Source organism: Poecilia latipinna, unplaced genomic scaffold (assembly GCF_001443285.1).
Source record: "Poecilia latipinna isolate Pla-1442-1.1 unplaced genomic scaffold, P_latipinna-1.0 Scaffold404, whole genome shotgun sequence".
Lineage (NCBI taxonomy): Eukaryota > Metazoa > Chordata > Actinopteri > Cyprinodontiformes > Poeciliidae > Poecilia > Poecilia latipinna.
This window is the reverse complement of record NW_015113020.1, coordinates 88,589-104,810: the sequence shown is the minus strand read 5'-3', so window position 1 is coordinate 104,810 and position 16,222 is coordinate 88,589. Positions and strand designations below refer to the sequence as shown.

General features: G+C 40.0%; 2 protein-coding genes across 2 annotated transcripts in view; one reads left to right on the top strand and one right to left on the bottom strand.

Annotated features, from left to right (window-relative positions):
• Positions 1-2,526: 2,526 nt before the first annotated feature.
• On the bottom strand, positions 2,527-6,352 carry bmp15 (bone morphogenetic protein 15). Its single transcript, XM_015037400.1, has 2 exons — positions 5,629-6,352; positions 2,527-4,116 (listed from the first exon to the last, which is right to left on the bottom strand). Exons 1-2 carry the CDS (start codon positions 5,966-5,968, stop codon positions 3,143-3,145), a joined length of 1,314 nt encoding a protein of 437 aa, XP_014892886.1. The 5' UTR covers positions 5,969-6,352; the 3' UTR covers positions 2,527-3,142.
• Positions 6,353-10,060: 3,708 nt separating this feature from the next.
• Positions 10,061-16,222, top strand: part of shroom4 (shroom family member 4) — an 83,511-nt gene continuing 77,349 nt past the window's right edge. Inside the window, exon 1 of the mRNA XM_015037398.1 lies at positions 10,061-10,316. Within this exon, the coding sequence (XP_014892884.1) occupies positions 10,194-10,316 (123 nt within the window). The 5' untranslated portion in view covers positions 10,061-10,193. The remainder of the gene's footprint in view (positions 10,317-16,222) is intronic.

The following is a 16,222-nucleotide window of genomic DNA, read 5'->3' as shown; positions in this document are numbered from 1 at the left end:
CCCTCTCCCCCTAAGATAAACTGGCGATTACTATCAATACTCCTTTGTCTGACAGGCATAAAACAATAAAAACATTACACCAAACATTGTCATTTATTCTCAGAATGCGTCTAAAAAGTGACTGTATAAGCACAAAGTCTCCCTTGTTGACTCATTTCATCACCTCTTACATTTGGATGAACAAATACTTCATTTCTCCATTAACTACCCAGAATAGACGAGGCTGCTCTTTTTGTCATCGCTGGTTTTCTGACTCAGACTGTCTGTTTGCTTCTCTTGTTGGCACCTTCTAGAGAAACATTTAAAGGAACATGCAGACTTGTGTGTGTGTGTGTGTGTGTGTCCCTGTAGTTTCTGAACTGTACACCCGTCCAAACAGATCAGGACTGACCCTAGAAAAAAGGTAAACAGTTTCTTGATGGAAATGTTGGTGAGGAGGAATTGAACATGTTTCACATAGTGACTTGAAAACAGGCTGCAGATAACCATGACCGAAGCCCGTGATTTTTACGTGTCTAATTCCACTCGTGAGGGTGACCCCAATGTGTGTTTGTGAAACCACAAACTGTAGATGTGGCCTTTAAGGTGGATACCCGTCAGTGCAGGGAGGTTGGCAAACAGTGGTGACTGATATTTTTGTGCCCTACTTAGCTTCACGTTTCAGTGCTGCTAAAAGACCAGTCCTGCACATTTTCTGCAGCATAAACCAATATCCTATACCTATGAATAATTTTCTTGCTGGGTATTGTTTGATATGAAAAAAAAAAATAGTTAAAAGATCAAATTTAAGATTTTGTGGTGGAGAAAAAAACAGTAGTGAGGTTGAAAAATTTGCTGCAGCTTCCAGGCAGTTCCAGGCATATTGAATTTATCCCCATCAAATAAATCTGACTGTAATTTGAGATGATTCATCCTTCTATCTTGTGTGACCAACGTAACCACAAGAAGCATTCTTTCTCCTGTTTACTCTCTTCTCCTTTATGTCGATTGCTGTGTCAATGGGTTATCTTCTGAATGTTCCCTTTCTAGATCTAAACATGTGATGTATTTGACTATTTGTAACCAGTTAACCTTTTCTGCCCTTCATGTGAATGTTACGTGTCATTCCTAAAAGGCTTTTCCTGATACAGAGGTCAGGAAGACGGGAGAGCGAGATCAGCTTGTACAAAACAGACACTCAAGACGCAACCTAAGCTTTTCTGGAGAATATCTGGGTCATTTGAAGTATGTAATTTTAAATTAATTTGCCTTCTCGGAAACTAAATGCTGCACGCTTGTTCCTGTGCAGTTTTCTGACAGAAGGGCACAATCTGGTGGGTGTACTGTGGTACTGCATCTTCATTTTTGGGAGTGTATTTTGGTTTCCTCTCAGAATAAACTTAGTTCTTATATGTGGTTGGGTTTTAAGACAATTGTGAGGGAGTACCATCTTTGGGTATAGTTTAATATGTTCCACCCCGTTGGCTTGAAAAACAATGAGCCACCCAGTCTTTGGGTGAACCTGCCCCACCTTCAGGTTCGTCCAAAATATGTGTCCCTTATATAATTCTCCCACTTCTGTTTTTTTAAATTAAGGGGTCACACCTACATGCTTAAGATTAAACAGATTTGCATACTCAAAGATAATTGGAGCAAAGAAATGAAATGAAATGAAATTTTATTCGAATGATTTAAAAAAATGTTTGTACTGACAGAAAAAAAAAAAGCTCTCTAAGCAGCCACATCTTTTGGACTGCCAAGTTAAATTTAACTTGTTAGACTCAACTTGGATTACTGCCTGAAATATAATTTAAAAAATGTTAAAATTCACCAACAGCCTGAACTAGTCTGGTAAAACCAAACCCATTACCCCAGCTTGAAGCTTGTTTGGAAAAAACAAAAAACCCATTAAATTTAAAGTTTTGTTTAGCACTGCACATCTAGGTCCTACAGGAAGATAAAGTCACTTTAAAAAATATATATATTAATTTAAAAAAAAAATCTAAATTACAGACAACTGATCGTCTTCATGATTGTTACAAAATAGAGTCTTCAGTCAGAAGCTTCTCCAATATGCCAATATAGCATTACTGGAGATCATCTGCCCACAGCTTTTGGCATCTACAACTCTGAAGAAAATATGAGTTAAAACTTAAAAAATTCCCTCTGGGAGTAGTAAAATACTTTTGAATTGAATAAACCATTCATTTTTAAAATAATTGAGTGCAGATATATCAATGTCTCCAATGACAATCTGAAATAAAATTGGTCACCTGAAACAAGTGGGAGCCATCATTTCCATACTTTTAACAGAGCATTTAATGCAAGTCAATTGAGTTGTAGCATCCCATCTCCAAGTACCTTTCTATTAAAGAACAAACGAGAAATATCTGAGAGAATTCAAATTTTCTGAGAGTCATTCTTTTAGGATAAAATTGTTGATCCCAAAGTTGATGACTTAGTAAGGACATCCTGACATACATTTCAAAGAAAGGGGCTTTTAAACCATACAAATGAAACTTTTGGTTTTGGACAACACAGAGAGATAAGGCTTTAGAAAATATGCTTTTTATTTTATTAATCACTTTCACTCATAATAAAAATTGCACTCTCTTCTCCCGTCCTTTTAACATCCAACGCCGTCATACCTCCTCATCATATTCAGTTGGTGCCCTCTGGGACATCCCAGTGGCAGCATAAAGTTTTCTTCAGGAGATTCTTTTCATAAATACATCCAAAACAGCAAAAAGTTCAGTTTGTCGACAGCAACAATGTAACCCTGCAACCCCCTGAGTAGGTACGTCCAACATGGCTGATGCCTTGTCCATTAAAATACCCCCCACCCCACTTTATCTTTGGTAATATAGTATAACAGAGGAAACTGGCCTTCATCAGTGGTGCCACATCATCCAGAGCTTTCTTTTCATACAAAAATATTTTTCGGTCCGCTTGAGCCCTGTTGTGAGGCACAGATCAGATTTAAAATGACACCGGACAAAAAAAAAGTAAACTCACACACAGAAACTGCCTTTAAAGTGCTTTAACAGTGATTGGAAACTTCCTGCTTTCAATCTTGAACTAATCACACTAAGCCCTATTCAACTCTTCCTGGGTCAATGCATTAGTGCTGAGCAACTGAGTCATTGGGCACTGCCTCGAGTCTTTAACGACACGTACAAGACTCAGCCACCATGTCCTCCAGCTCCCTGTAGTCCACCTTCTTCTTGTAGACAACCAATACGCTCATGGGCATGTACTTATAGGGAACGCAAGACGGTGGAGGGACGTCCCCCACTCCCAGCTCTTTGATGAGTGTCTGGATGATGGCGTGGTTGGGCGAGTGGTAGCCATAGTGGAGCACCCTTGGGCAGTCCCCTTGGCAGTATCTGGGATTGTAGGCCCGGGGAGCAATGAAGTAATGACCCAAGCCGAGTTCGTTGAACGCCAGGTTGAAGGAGTGAAGCTTACAGCGGTTCTTTGGGACTTCAGTTTTGCGTTTGAAGTTCGAGATGTCGGAAAAGATGGATGCTGTAGAGGAGGTGGAGGAAGACAAGGAGGAGGCGAGAGCGTCTTTCAGCTCATCCAGAGAAGAATCTTTGACCTCTTTGGAGCTACGCCGGCGGCGAATCGTAGGCTGCTCCCACCACCCGACTTGCCTCATTAGGTTTTCCCCTTCAGCCCCAAGCAAGTCCCCCATCCACTCCTTTACCTCCCTCTCTTCCTCCAAATACAGAAGAAGAGAGGGGACTTCCAGCTGAGGCTCGCCGCTCAAGCCCCTTCTACCCCAAAGAGGAGTCCACCACCACGAGGGACCGGCGTCCCCGTCAGCAGCCTCTGCACACCAATACTGGGCGATGAGGGTGAGGTGTCCTTGCTCACCTTGATCCTTTTCCTGCGAGATGTGGGCACTGACATGTGCCGTGATGTCCGTCTCCGTCCAACGCTGGTGGGGCTCCAGGGTGACCAGGCTGCTGGCGCCCAGTGAGGTGATCTGAGCCCTGCAGAGGGGCGGCTCTACAGCTTGGGTGGTGCCCGAGGGTGTGGAGGAGGTGCGCAGGTGGACAAATGAAGCTCTGACAAGCTGCTCTGAGGGTAGTGTGTCCACTTTGTATTGTACAGTGAAGGTATAGGTGAGATCTGAGAGAAATTGAGAAAAATTTAATTTTCTTTTCTTTATACAAGAACAAAATCAGCCTCAAATTAGAACTTCAGGATCGATTCTCTTATTTGGGCCTTTGATCTAGATTCAGCAATCAGTGTTCTAGAATAAGGAAAAAATGTATGCAGATCCTTGTCTGTTAAAGGAAGCTTTAGCCACAGTTTTTCCACACTTTCTAAAGGGCTTTCAAAAATGTTCTTGATTTTTGCTGCTTATCTGTATGAATGCAAAAGAGCAAGCAGTGCAAAGTGGATAAAAAGGGTACAAAGGAAGTCGTTTTACATCTATAAAACATACAGGGCTAAAGAAGAGGACCGGAAGGGGTGACTGTCCAACCAAGACAGGATTCATCCTCCAACTGATCAACAATTGCATTTTCACCTGTAGCCAAAGTCTGAAGATGAAGTTTAAAACAAGACTTAAAACTGATTTTAGTGTCCAACATCACTTGAACACTAAGGTTGGTTGAATCTTTTTCACAAAGGATTCAACCAATGTTGAATTCAGATCATCACTGAACTTGATTGAATCTGTTCTGGATTTGTCTTGTAATTTTTTTAGGGTTTTTTGGATCTCATTCCACTGACCCATGAACATAAAGACAGAGTTACTTTGAATTGGCCAATAAACTTATTTCAGTACAACAATAGATGGAATTGGCAGTTAATGGTGAGACCACTGGTGATACAGGCTGCCTTCAGATACCCAAGGGTTGGTCAAATAGACTTAAGATGGAAACATCAACCAATACAATCAATCCAAATTCAAAAACCAGTAGTGCAAGCTAGTTGATATGGATAGGAGTTGAGCTAACTGCCATTGACAAGTGGGCAAGATACAATCCTCTTTATTTTGTACTCAGACCCTGTAGAAATATTTCCACTGCATTAAGTTGGACATAACTGTTGATATCAAATATTTAGTTTGAAGCAAATTCTCAAAAGTACAATTTATTTTTTAAATTGTTGTGCTACGATGTAACACAGCCATGCTGAATGTGGTTAGGTTTGGGAAGAAACCTGCTTTGCATGAAATTCCAACTGCTTTGACTGTTCTGTTAATAGTTCCAATTTCAAAACCTTAAAAGTTCACTTTTGAGAACAAATTGAATTCATAGCCATGATATCCTTCAATTTTTCCATTCATAAAAAAGTTGAAGTAAGAAATTTTTCCTACTTCTTGGATTGATAAACTGAACTACTACCCTTTCAAGACTTCAACATTTGGTTTAGATGCATTTTGAGCCTCCTGGCCCAGCTGCTTCAAAGTTATAGCCGTTTTTTTGGTGGGGGATGGGGTTACTTTTATAAAGTGACAATCAGGATACATTTTCCTCATAATAAATTGGAAAAAAAAAAGGTTCGAAAACTTATGATAGACTTTGTACCTAGATATTAAACTTGAATTATTTTTGGCTCCAGATTTTTCCAATCCAACCATGAATAGTACAGCTTTGCTTAAAAAAATGGACAAACTGTTTGTTCCTTCACCTCCTGAAGCGGGCAGGTAATGGACCGAGGACTCCGCGGGTCTCAGAAGGCGCACTGTGTTGGAGCCAAACTTCCGGTGCTGCTTGGGTCTGCCGTCTGGCTCGGCTGCGCTCCGGTACAAACTGAGCATGAACTGCAGGTTTTGATCGGCCTTCTGCTCGTCCGTCAGCGGCCGGTGGTGCGCGCCTCGGTGACTCCGTCGGCTGCGCCTCGGCGCGAGCTGGCCGGAGGCCATCTTCCGCCCGGTGAGGACTCCAGTGCAGGTGGAACATAACAGGTAGATGAAGCAGGTCAGGACGCAGACACGCAGGAAGCCGTGCTTTGCGCGGGTCGCCCTCATTGTTCGTGAATACAACCTCTGGTGCTAGCGAGCTCCACCAACGAGGCTATAGTCGGCAACCATCCTCCGCACGGCCGTGGGCGTGACTTACTGGCGCACCTGACGGCTGGCCATGTTGGACGTTTTCACTTCACTTCCTGCACCAATTGATGGGCGATCCCAATTAACCACTCGGAGGGGAGCGATGAGCCAACGAGAACGCAGGGAAGCCACGTGAGTGTTGCGTAAAGGTGCGTAAAAAATTGTAAAACTCCCACATTCTGAGGCACTTTTGGGAAAACATTACGTGGATTGGAACGAGACACAGAAAGACCCAACCATGTTGATTTTTTTTACCCTACGAAATGCACAATGAGCTTTTTTTGCATGAAAACTAGATAGGTTGACACACGTCTTCCCATAGCAGCAACACCAGTTTGGAACCCTCAGTAGATCTTGTCAGGTTCTCAAATGATTTAATACAAATCAGTTCAAACTAAACACATCTGTGACCAATTTGGATATTTGAACCGTTGCACAGTTCAACCAGCTAAGTCCAGAATCAACCCTATGCAAACAATTAGCATGTGACCACTATAAGACATCAATGCTTACTTCTTTGGTAGTTGATATGTTTTTCTGCTTACAGAGATTTTCTTGTAATACTAATCCTCAATAGAGGATTATGCTTTGTTATTAAAATCCATCACCGCATTCGGTGTTTGCTGTAGGACACAATGACAGTTCCTGTTTAGAACCAAGAAACTAATAAAAATACACAACTTATCACACTGTGTGCTAGCTAAAGCAGGGTGTGTAAAAAAAATCACAATTTATATCACTGAATAACATAATAACTTGACATGATCATTTCCTCTATGACCTAGTGTCAGTGTAGAATATGTTTGCATTTGCACCTATATTTCAGCATTGCTCCAGTTTATATTTGTTTCTAAGCAGCTTAACTCACCTGACATGGAGTAGCTGGCAGAACATGTTTAGAAACATCTACATTTTCATATGCCTGCTGTATTATTTCCTAAATATAATAGCAGAAAACATATTAAGGGTTTCAGAATCAATATACTTTGTAACATAGATTTAATAGCGTTGATAAGTTTTGATATTTTGTGCCTCCTCTTAAAAAGAGACATAGTTTGATGTCTTTTTCTATACCAAAAGGAGTGGACTCTGTTGCTGTTTAAATATGAAGTTGTATGATAGAACTGATTTGTGTAATGGCCCAAAACAAGCTTACAAAACAAGTGAACAGCAGAAACCCAACAGACCAACAGCCTTGACAAAATCCAGACCTAATTGAAATTAAAGAGTAGATCAAGTTTCTCAGCATCCTTTGTACTTGCATAACTTTAACACCACTAGGGGGCAGAATAATCTTCATTATTGTCATCATCCAGGCAGCGCATGGATCTGCAACCTGCAGGCTCCTTGGAGCTTTCACAATGATTCTTGGCTAAAACTGATACAGAACAAACTCATGTTTCTACATGTAGATATAATAGTAAATGCAGTTAAAAAAAATTATATATATATATATATATATATATATATATATATATATATATATATATATATATATATATATAGCTAAGAGTACTTGTAATATTTTAATATGTTTTCTTATCATTAGTTTCCCTCCCCCATAATAATCAACGTCACATAAAAAGATTTATTCATCATCTTTGTGTAAAATTGTAGCTTTTTTTCATCTTAAAATGTAAAAATAGAAATACAATTGTGTTGGGGTTTTTTTTATTACAGCTAATGTCCCATAGTAAATAGGTGTCAAAAATTCAAAGTTGCCTTATTTTAAAGAAAAATAATTTGATTTTAGCAGCTATAAAAGGAGATTTATTTAGTTGGATTGAGGGCAAAAATGGCTTATTATTTGGTTAAGAGTAGACTTCTAAGATGCCAACCTGGAGATGGTAGACTGCACAATATTCTGAGTAACTCAAACTGGAGAGGTTTACATCTACAGATTAAATCTGTGTTTTGTAGAATTATGTCCAAAAGAGGATGGACCTTTTCTTTTGAATCAATCTTTTGAATGTTATTTGCAATTCATATTTATGGTAATCCTACTGCTTTATGGCATTCTAGTTGTTTGTATGTGTGCGGTATGATTAGATGTCTCAAAAAAATGTTCCTGTCGTTACTGTTTAGTTTCTGATAACAAAACCAAACAACAGCAAAAATAATAATCGAAGAATGTAACCAACAACAAACTCCCCACAGTCCGAATTAAAAGGTGAGATGTCTGGACTTGTTCAAACATTCCTCCCTTCCTGTTTGATTCTGTTTGATGTCGTCTTTACTTCTCGTTTGCCTTAAAATAGCAAAAGAGAGTAACCCCCACCCTAGCCCACCACACATACACACACGTTGAGTCAATTGGCACTTTAATGCGGTGACATTCCACAACAGTGATTATCTCTAGTCCCAGTCTGCAGAGTGACTGTGGGAAAACTTAAGGCAGCAAGTGGTAAAGACGGGTATACTCAGGGAGGAAGAGATTTACAATGACTGAGGGCATCAAAGGTCGATGTGCCCGAAACGGCGTTGTCTGAGCTGAAAATAAATAAATAAATACATACTGGAATTCACCAGCTGAAGCTTCTCACTCCCTAATCAGTCAGTTGTCTTTGGAACTAAGAAACATCCCCAAATTGAAAAAACTACGTTTTAATTTGATTAAGATTTTTTCTGAGGCGTTTCCATTCTCGTGAGCGGTATCGCTGGTCAACAAATACTTCTGTGTCCTGCAACGAGGAGTTGGATGACTCTAAAGCTTACTCTTGTGCTTTAGAGTTAAAGTTTGACCTCTTTAAGAAATTGAATTCTGAAGTATGATGTGACTGCTTTGAAATTTTGCATACATGTACACAGTACAAACATTTCATCTTTGTCTTTTTTTTTTATCTTTGCCTGTTTTTGGAGGGAACCCCTTTTTAAAATAAATTGGCCTATTTATTTGGAGATTTTTGGAATTGGAATATATTGGATCATAATTAGAATGATTTGGAATATAATGAATTGAAATGGTGTTAGGTTTAGTTAAACCTGAAAACCAGATTACTGTGAAGACATCAGACGGCTCATAATAAACAGACAACTTTGGCCTTCTTCCTTATTGATTTAAGAAAAAAAAAAAAATCAGGTATTTTCCAATCTAAATCCAACAACCAGTAACTTTAAAATAGCAGGAATATGTTCCCACTAGATAATGTAGTAGAAATTGAGGCTTTGGTTCAATGTTATGTTTTCATTTCTTTTTCCAGTTTTACTTGAAATTGTCTCAATTCCCTCCTAGAAACCTCAATACAGACCTGATTTACACACTTTTGAATAAAGCCCTTTCCATAGGGCCTGAAAAGTGATATATATTCATTTTTATATAAATTTTAAAAAAGGTTCATGTGGTTATCTTTGCCTTTAAATGTGCAATTCTTGCCTAAAATCGCAATAAATCTGTATTATTGTAACAAAAATGTCTGAAATAAAATTTTCTGTTGTTTATACAAGTGTGTAAATTTTTATTTTATTTTTTTACATATCTGAAATAAACAAGAATAGACAATACCTAACTCTAAAACTACACAGATTTCCTTGGTTTTTTCATATCTTTGTACCGTCGCTTTAAATTTTCCGCTCGATTTCCTATCAGTTATTCTATTGGATAGTCTTCTCTGATGGAGCTCTGCCATTGGTTGTCCGTTCTTTCAATCACAGCGCGCGTTTGCAGTTGTGGGAGGAGTCACTTTCCTCGCTTGGGAAAGGTGCTGGGGTAAAAGTTTTCCCAAAGTTTTCGGCTGGGTCGCCAGTGCAGAAATGAAACCGGAAATATTCGTCTCAGTCGCAAAAATAAAACAGTTGTTTTGCTCTATTTTTAGAAAAAATAAACTCCTTTAGCCAAATATTTGACCCAAGATATTTTTAAAGTAGGCTCTAGTACTATGCCCAGTTGGTCTGTTGTGACGAAATTATGCCAAAGTGCCCTTGTATTACGAACAGACCGACCGGATGTAGCTGGCAACATTGCCAATAACTTTACACAAGGCGAAAAAAAGTTTTTGCCCTCCCCCTATTCGGGTTCACTCACTCCCGTTTTCCCACCATCCATTCGTTGTTGATGCTTGAGCGGTGATGGAGAGGCCAGAGGGACCGCTACCGGCGCCGCTGGGCTGTTAACCACCGGCAGAGAGAAGCCTCGGTACGGAGCGGCATGGAGACCGTGGAGCAGCTCGTCTCCTTCCACCACATCCAGGTCCAGCTGAACGGGGGCGCGCCTTGGGGGTTTACACTGAAAGGAGGACTGGAGCATGGCGAGCCGCTCATCATCACTAAAGTAAGCTAACAACACAAATGTTCTTTTTTTTTTTTTTTTTTTTTTTTTAAAAAAATTTTTCAAACACAACTTCAGTTTGCCAACATTGCCTCCGCGTCTCACTGCAATGGAATTTTAAAATAGGGATACTGCTGCAAAAATGCATGAATATTATGACTTTCATCCAAGGACTTTTGTTACTGTTGGTTCTGTTGAATTTAACTATTAGCAAACAGGTTGGACAAACGGGGGAGTCGTGATTGACTGCACTTCTTCAGTTTGTGCACCGGTTTAACTGACAGTGCAACATGTTTTATATGTTTTACACACATTTAAAGATGCATATATCATTGAGTACATTTTGTGCAGGTCATAAATCTGAAATTTGTTCAATAACAATTTGAAGTTAAAACCTGATGTTAAATATCAGAGTTTGAAGTGTTTTATTTCTTAAGTTTGATTCTTGTGCTCCAATGCACCATGAAATAACTGAAAAGGTCATTGTGACAGGTCAAGCAGATGCTAACGTTTAACTTTGATTACTTTGATGGATAAGTACATGATATATTACAGTGCACAGAAATTAAACAAAAAAAGTTAATTTTTATGCTTTTGTAAAACAAAATGCAATATGTATTTGTTGTACACCTTTCAGCATTTACATGTCGGTTTATTTATTGATTGAATTGTGGTGATTCTTAAAAGTAGTTTACATGGGAGTCCCCAGACAAAAAGGGACGTTGTTCCTGTCCATGATTCTCCTTTCAATTCCAGGCAAAACCCCCAAAGTGTTGACAGACGGCTAGAACCACTTCACAGAAGACATGGCCTGGGGCAGGAATGATGTGAGGGGGGGTTTGGTGGAATGGGGTTAGAGGGAGTCTGTAGGATGTGGGAATCCTAGCAATGAAAGATGCTGGTTATCTGATGGGGGCATTCTTAAAATATCTTTGCTTTTCACGTGGCTCTTGGATTACTTTAGTGAGTGGGGTGCATACACTGTCCTTTACTTTATAGCCATGCGGGATGACAAATGGTGTCGTGTTCCAAAGCTGTATGGGGGAAGTTTTAGGACATGACTCCATCTTGTTCTAAAAGTAGTGGACGGCCAAAGTATCCTCCTTGCCTCTTGAGGTGGTTCAGTCTCCGCGGGCGTTGAACCACTGCAAACAAGAAATGTGTCTTTGAATTGCTGCAAGTAATTATTGCAGTGTGTGTTCTGCTGGGGGTGGCCTGGGCTGCCTTTTACCTCGGCTGCATCCCGCACACTTTATGGAGGACCTGTGGCAGCAGCTGCTGTGGTGGTGTAAACGTTGGCCGGTGTACGTTTTAGAATTCACCACAGCAGGGAATGGAAAGCCTGGCTCAGTCTTTTGGAAACGCCCGCGCGCGCACACCGAGTGGCACACAGTAACACGGCCCCTGGGAAAATGTGACTGGAGGGTTTGGTGGAAGGGGAGAGAGACTGTTGCAGGAGATAAACATCAGACTGTGGTGCATGGCTGTTTTGTGTCCATTGGTTCATTAGTCTGTTCCACTCAGAAGGCAATTGAGTGCTTGACAACGAGCAAATACGGTTCAGAGAAGGGTTTCAGGTGCTTAATGGATAGAGAACAACAGACAAGCTCCAGTAAAGGCGTGTGTGTGTGTGTGTGTGTGTGTGTGTGTGTGTGTGTGTGTGTGTTGAGGACATCAGTCACACTGTCGGTAATGGACTGCTGCTGAATGCCATGATTTCTGACTGGCACAGGTGTGTGTGAAGAAGGAATCAATATTCACGGGAGGATAAAATCTGTTTTCCAATACTGGAAAGAGATGATTCTGACTTGAACATTATCGATCTATCAATCAGTCAATCAAGTCTGAGAAACAAGGCAGTTCAAAGTACTTTACATCATGAAAACACAAAAATAAAGTCATAAAAACATCATACAGTCAGCAATTGAGAAACCAGTAACAAACATTACATTTTGTCAGATTTGAAACTCAATTATCCTAATGTTGATGTTAATTTCTGACCTAATCTTGTGAAATTCACCAGATCGGTTTATGGTGAATACCAGGTCACACATAGTTGGCGTCCTACAAAATCTGTATTATTTCCCCAATTCCACTTTTTCCATTCTAAGGCTGGGCGACATAGCTTGAAAATAAAATTTCTAAATTACATTTTTTTTCTCTATTTTTTTTCAAAAACTTGCTTTTATTTCAATCATCTCTTCAGTGAGTCCATTCTAATTTGGTAATTGATAACCTGTCTTATTACCTAGGAGAAATGGGCATCTATTTATGTGATCGCCAGAAAACAGACGGCACTCATTCAGACAAACCAATCAAACACCAAGCTAGCATGTTTGAGGGCGTTGAGCCTTTGTAGACATGGAGACGGGCTACACCAATTTATTGGCGCCGATTTCCTTCATTTTGGGAGATCGGTGATCTGCCGATTTTTATATGTGAAGCCAATCTTCACTGATTGGCTTCACATATAAAAAGCTGATCTTATCTAGCTTGGCAAAGGTCTAAGCGTCAACCACTGTCTTCTTTTGCTCTCCGGTGAGAAAGGTTCAACTGATAGATCGGCCCACCAAGTTATGTCATTTACAATTAACAATTGTTACCTCACTGTTGCCTACTCAACAACTTTTTTGCTATATTGAGCAATATTTTAGAAAATATTGGTATTGGAATTGGCAGGTTAGGCTTTTTAAAAGATTGGTAATCAGTGATCGGCCAGAAAACTGCAATCGGTGCAGCACTAGTTCAGGCCTCCTGAGTTCATTCGTTGCAGAAACTTTTGCTTCAGTTCAAGTCTACTCCAGGTTCAAGTCTACAATCTGCAATCTGAAGGCTTGTAATTGTGATACTCCTGCTGAATATTGCCAAGTGGACGTCGATTATTATTCACCCACACTTTCCTGAGTTTCCTCACTTCCTCACTGCGCCTCCACTGCTCTTTTCCAGCTTTAAGTTCTCAGTCACTAAAAATGTGAGTCAAGTGTTGGCATCGAGGGCAAGGCGAATTGATCCCAGCGGCCCAATATTTTATTGCCATGGAGGAACTGCATGGAATATAATATCTTATGAAATACTACACATGAACAGTCCTTTGAGATTGTGATATTGGGGACATTAACATTATGATAACTAGGGCTGCAACGAACAGTTACTTTAGTTATCCATCGTTCTATCGATTATTCTGACGATTAATTGATTATTCTGGCGATTAGTTCGTTCAAAAGAATCTGCACATTTTGCAGATTTTCCATTTAAGTACTTAGGCCTCTTTAATGCAATATTAGAAATACATTAACAATGTTTATAAATAGTCATTCTTTTTCTGAAAAAATTAAATAAACATTTCACTGCCTTAAATGAAATAACATAACATTCCTATAGTGAATTTGAATCCAGGGAAGCTAAAACTATGCCTTCATTCATAGCAGCTCTGATGAACTTTACCCCCCCACAGCATTTTTTTTTTTGGTGCAGTTTGAGTTTTTTTATTTACATTTTTCACTTTTTACAATGTAGCTTTTGTTAACCCCCTCAAATGTAGCAAGTTGCTTTATAATGGTATGTATACAGTCTGCTCTCGATGCTGGTAAACAGGCTGCTCCTTCTGCAGGAAAAACACTAAATCAAGGTAATCGCCCCAGAAATGTCGAAGAATTTTCCAACAGGCCGTGTGTTTCCCCAGCCCTGCCGTGTCGACGTTTCTGTGTAATTCGTCGACATTGTCAAACAAATTCGAAGCTAGTTTCTCTGGAAATGTTGTAAAACAAACTTGTTTTGGAGGCAGAGATATGCATCAGTCACAGGAACAGTAGAAAACAAAAGCATCTATTCAGACATGGGAGAGGACAAAACAAAAGACACGATCCGTCTTCAGGAGGTTTTTGGGGATTATTCGTTTACAGTTTGGTGCGCTGTAATTGTCCTTCATGTCTTTGCTTTGGAGCTTCTGCTGCATGAAAGATTTCATGAACAGATTTTTTTTCCGTTTGGCTTTTCTTCACAATAGCACTTTTCAATACCTAAACATGTTTTGGTTCTCGGTTCTCATGAGAGTCTCGATGTTTAGCTTACGGATCCATCCTGAACCATTTCCTGTCTTAATGTGATACAGCAGGCCAGAGCCTCCATTTCTTTGCCAGCTAATGGATAAAAAAAAAAAAAAAAAAAACGGTCTGTCAGGATAAAAATCTGCAAGTTATTCTCTTATCGAGATGGGGGGGAAAAAAAGGAGAAAAGAATGGCCTATGTCTCTACAACTGTCTCGTAAGAGCACGTCTTTACTGGAGTGGGTATGCCCCACTTTTCCCCACTTTTTTTTTTTTTTTAAGGTTGGTGCTCATGTGTGAGAGTGCCAGTTGCCCTCTCAGGATGTCCTGAAGACTCTGCGCGGGCGTGCATGGCCCTGCAGAACGGGGGAGGGGCAACTCCTGCAGCTCGAGACAGCAGAGGGATGCAAGCCATTTGGTCAACATTCCTCCGGGAGCATAACTAATTACTGCAGTAGATTGTGTGTGCGTGTGCATGTCTGCGTGCGAGTCTTAAGCGTATTTGCGTACGCACACGACTCTCAGACTGGAAAACTTCACTCCATACAGCAGCCGATTAGACGTACGATGACATGGTGAGTCTGGGGTTTTGTCTGCTCAATGAGTTACTCAGTCAGTCAATTGCTGTGCTGCTCACTCAGCCATTTAGCGAGGCAGTCAGTCTGTTAGTGGCCAGGATTTAGGTGGCATGTAATGGCCTGAGTTTGCTTTGAAGATCAAGTGGAAGAGAGAGGGAGAGTTTTTTTTTTTTTTTTTTTTTTTTTGTAAAAATCAAGAAATCTGAGCAGCTTTAAAAGTAAGTTTATAGGATATTTTCCCCCTTTTCTGGTGATATTAAACAGCTGTAACTGTCATGTTGATTCATTTAAAAGAATTCGGGCATTTCTGATTTGTCACTGGCTCGTTTCTTTATCTTATTGGTTTGGAATCGGCACTGAATGCAACATTCAACAGCTGCAATGTTATTCCAGTGGAAATCTGCTGGGTCTTGCAGCTGATTGGCTCAGATCGCTATGCTGCTGAATGTTAGTAGAATATAAGGTAAGGTAATCTTATTTGTATAGCACATTTTTTAGCAACAAGGCAGTTCAAAGTGCTTTACGTAATTTAGAAGGAAATACAAACAACAAAACGAGAAGAAAGACAGAGGTACAAAACTAAACTATTGGTTCCCCATGTATAATGGGAATAAGTAATCAATGATTTAATGGTTTCTCTTAATCTTAAGTTTGTTGTGGATCAGAGAGGTATAAAACTAATTGTTGGTTCCAGTTATTCTGGGTTGAGTTCTAGATTTGTACAGTATGAAGCTAAATGTTGTTTTTCCATGTTTGATTCCTGTTTTGGGTGGCTCAGTAAACTAACAGGAGTTTCTCTGGGTTTTGCTCCGATATTAAAAGCATAAAGCTAAGTGTTGGTTGGTTCTCCATGTTTGATTCTTGTCCAGGGCTGCTTTTTGTAAGTTTAAAACTAGACGTATAAGCCTCTTCCAATATTACCCATGATACCTCACTTCAAAATGCTCTACAATGGTGGCCAAGGCTCCGCTCACTCCAGTCAAAGACAAACGGAGATAGTGCTCTCTAGAAAAGAAATCAGTAAAGAACAACTTGGGCTACGTCAGGATGTCAGGACACCAAATTTAGCTGAAATCCCTAGACGCAGTGCTACTCGATGTGCTATTGGCTGGAATTTACAAAACAGCCAATCCAAGAGTGCCATTTATTTTCCTTGGTGCTCTGAATCGAGCAAAAAAAATATTTACCAACTTCGATCTCTGTTCGGTTGAAGTGAACTCTGGTGTGTTCGAATACATGTGTGAATGCCAAGGGGGACCAGAGACCGCTTCAAAAGCAGGAAATG

Coding starts and splice junctions, on each gene's coding strand:
- bmp15 (XM_015037400.1), bottom strand. CDS start 5,968: ATGAGGGCGACCCGCGCAAAGCACGGCTTCCTGCGTGTCTGCGTCCTG. Junction 4,117..5,628: donor TTACCTGCCCGCTTCAGGAG/GTGAAGGAACAA, acceptor AATTTCTCTCAG/ATCTCACCTATACCTTCACT.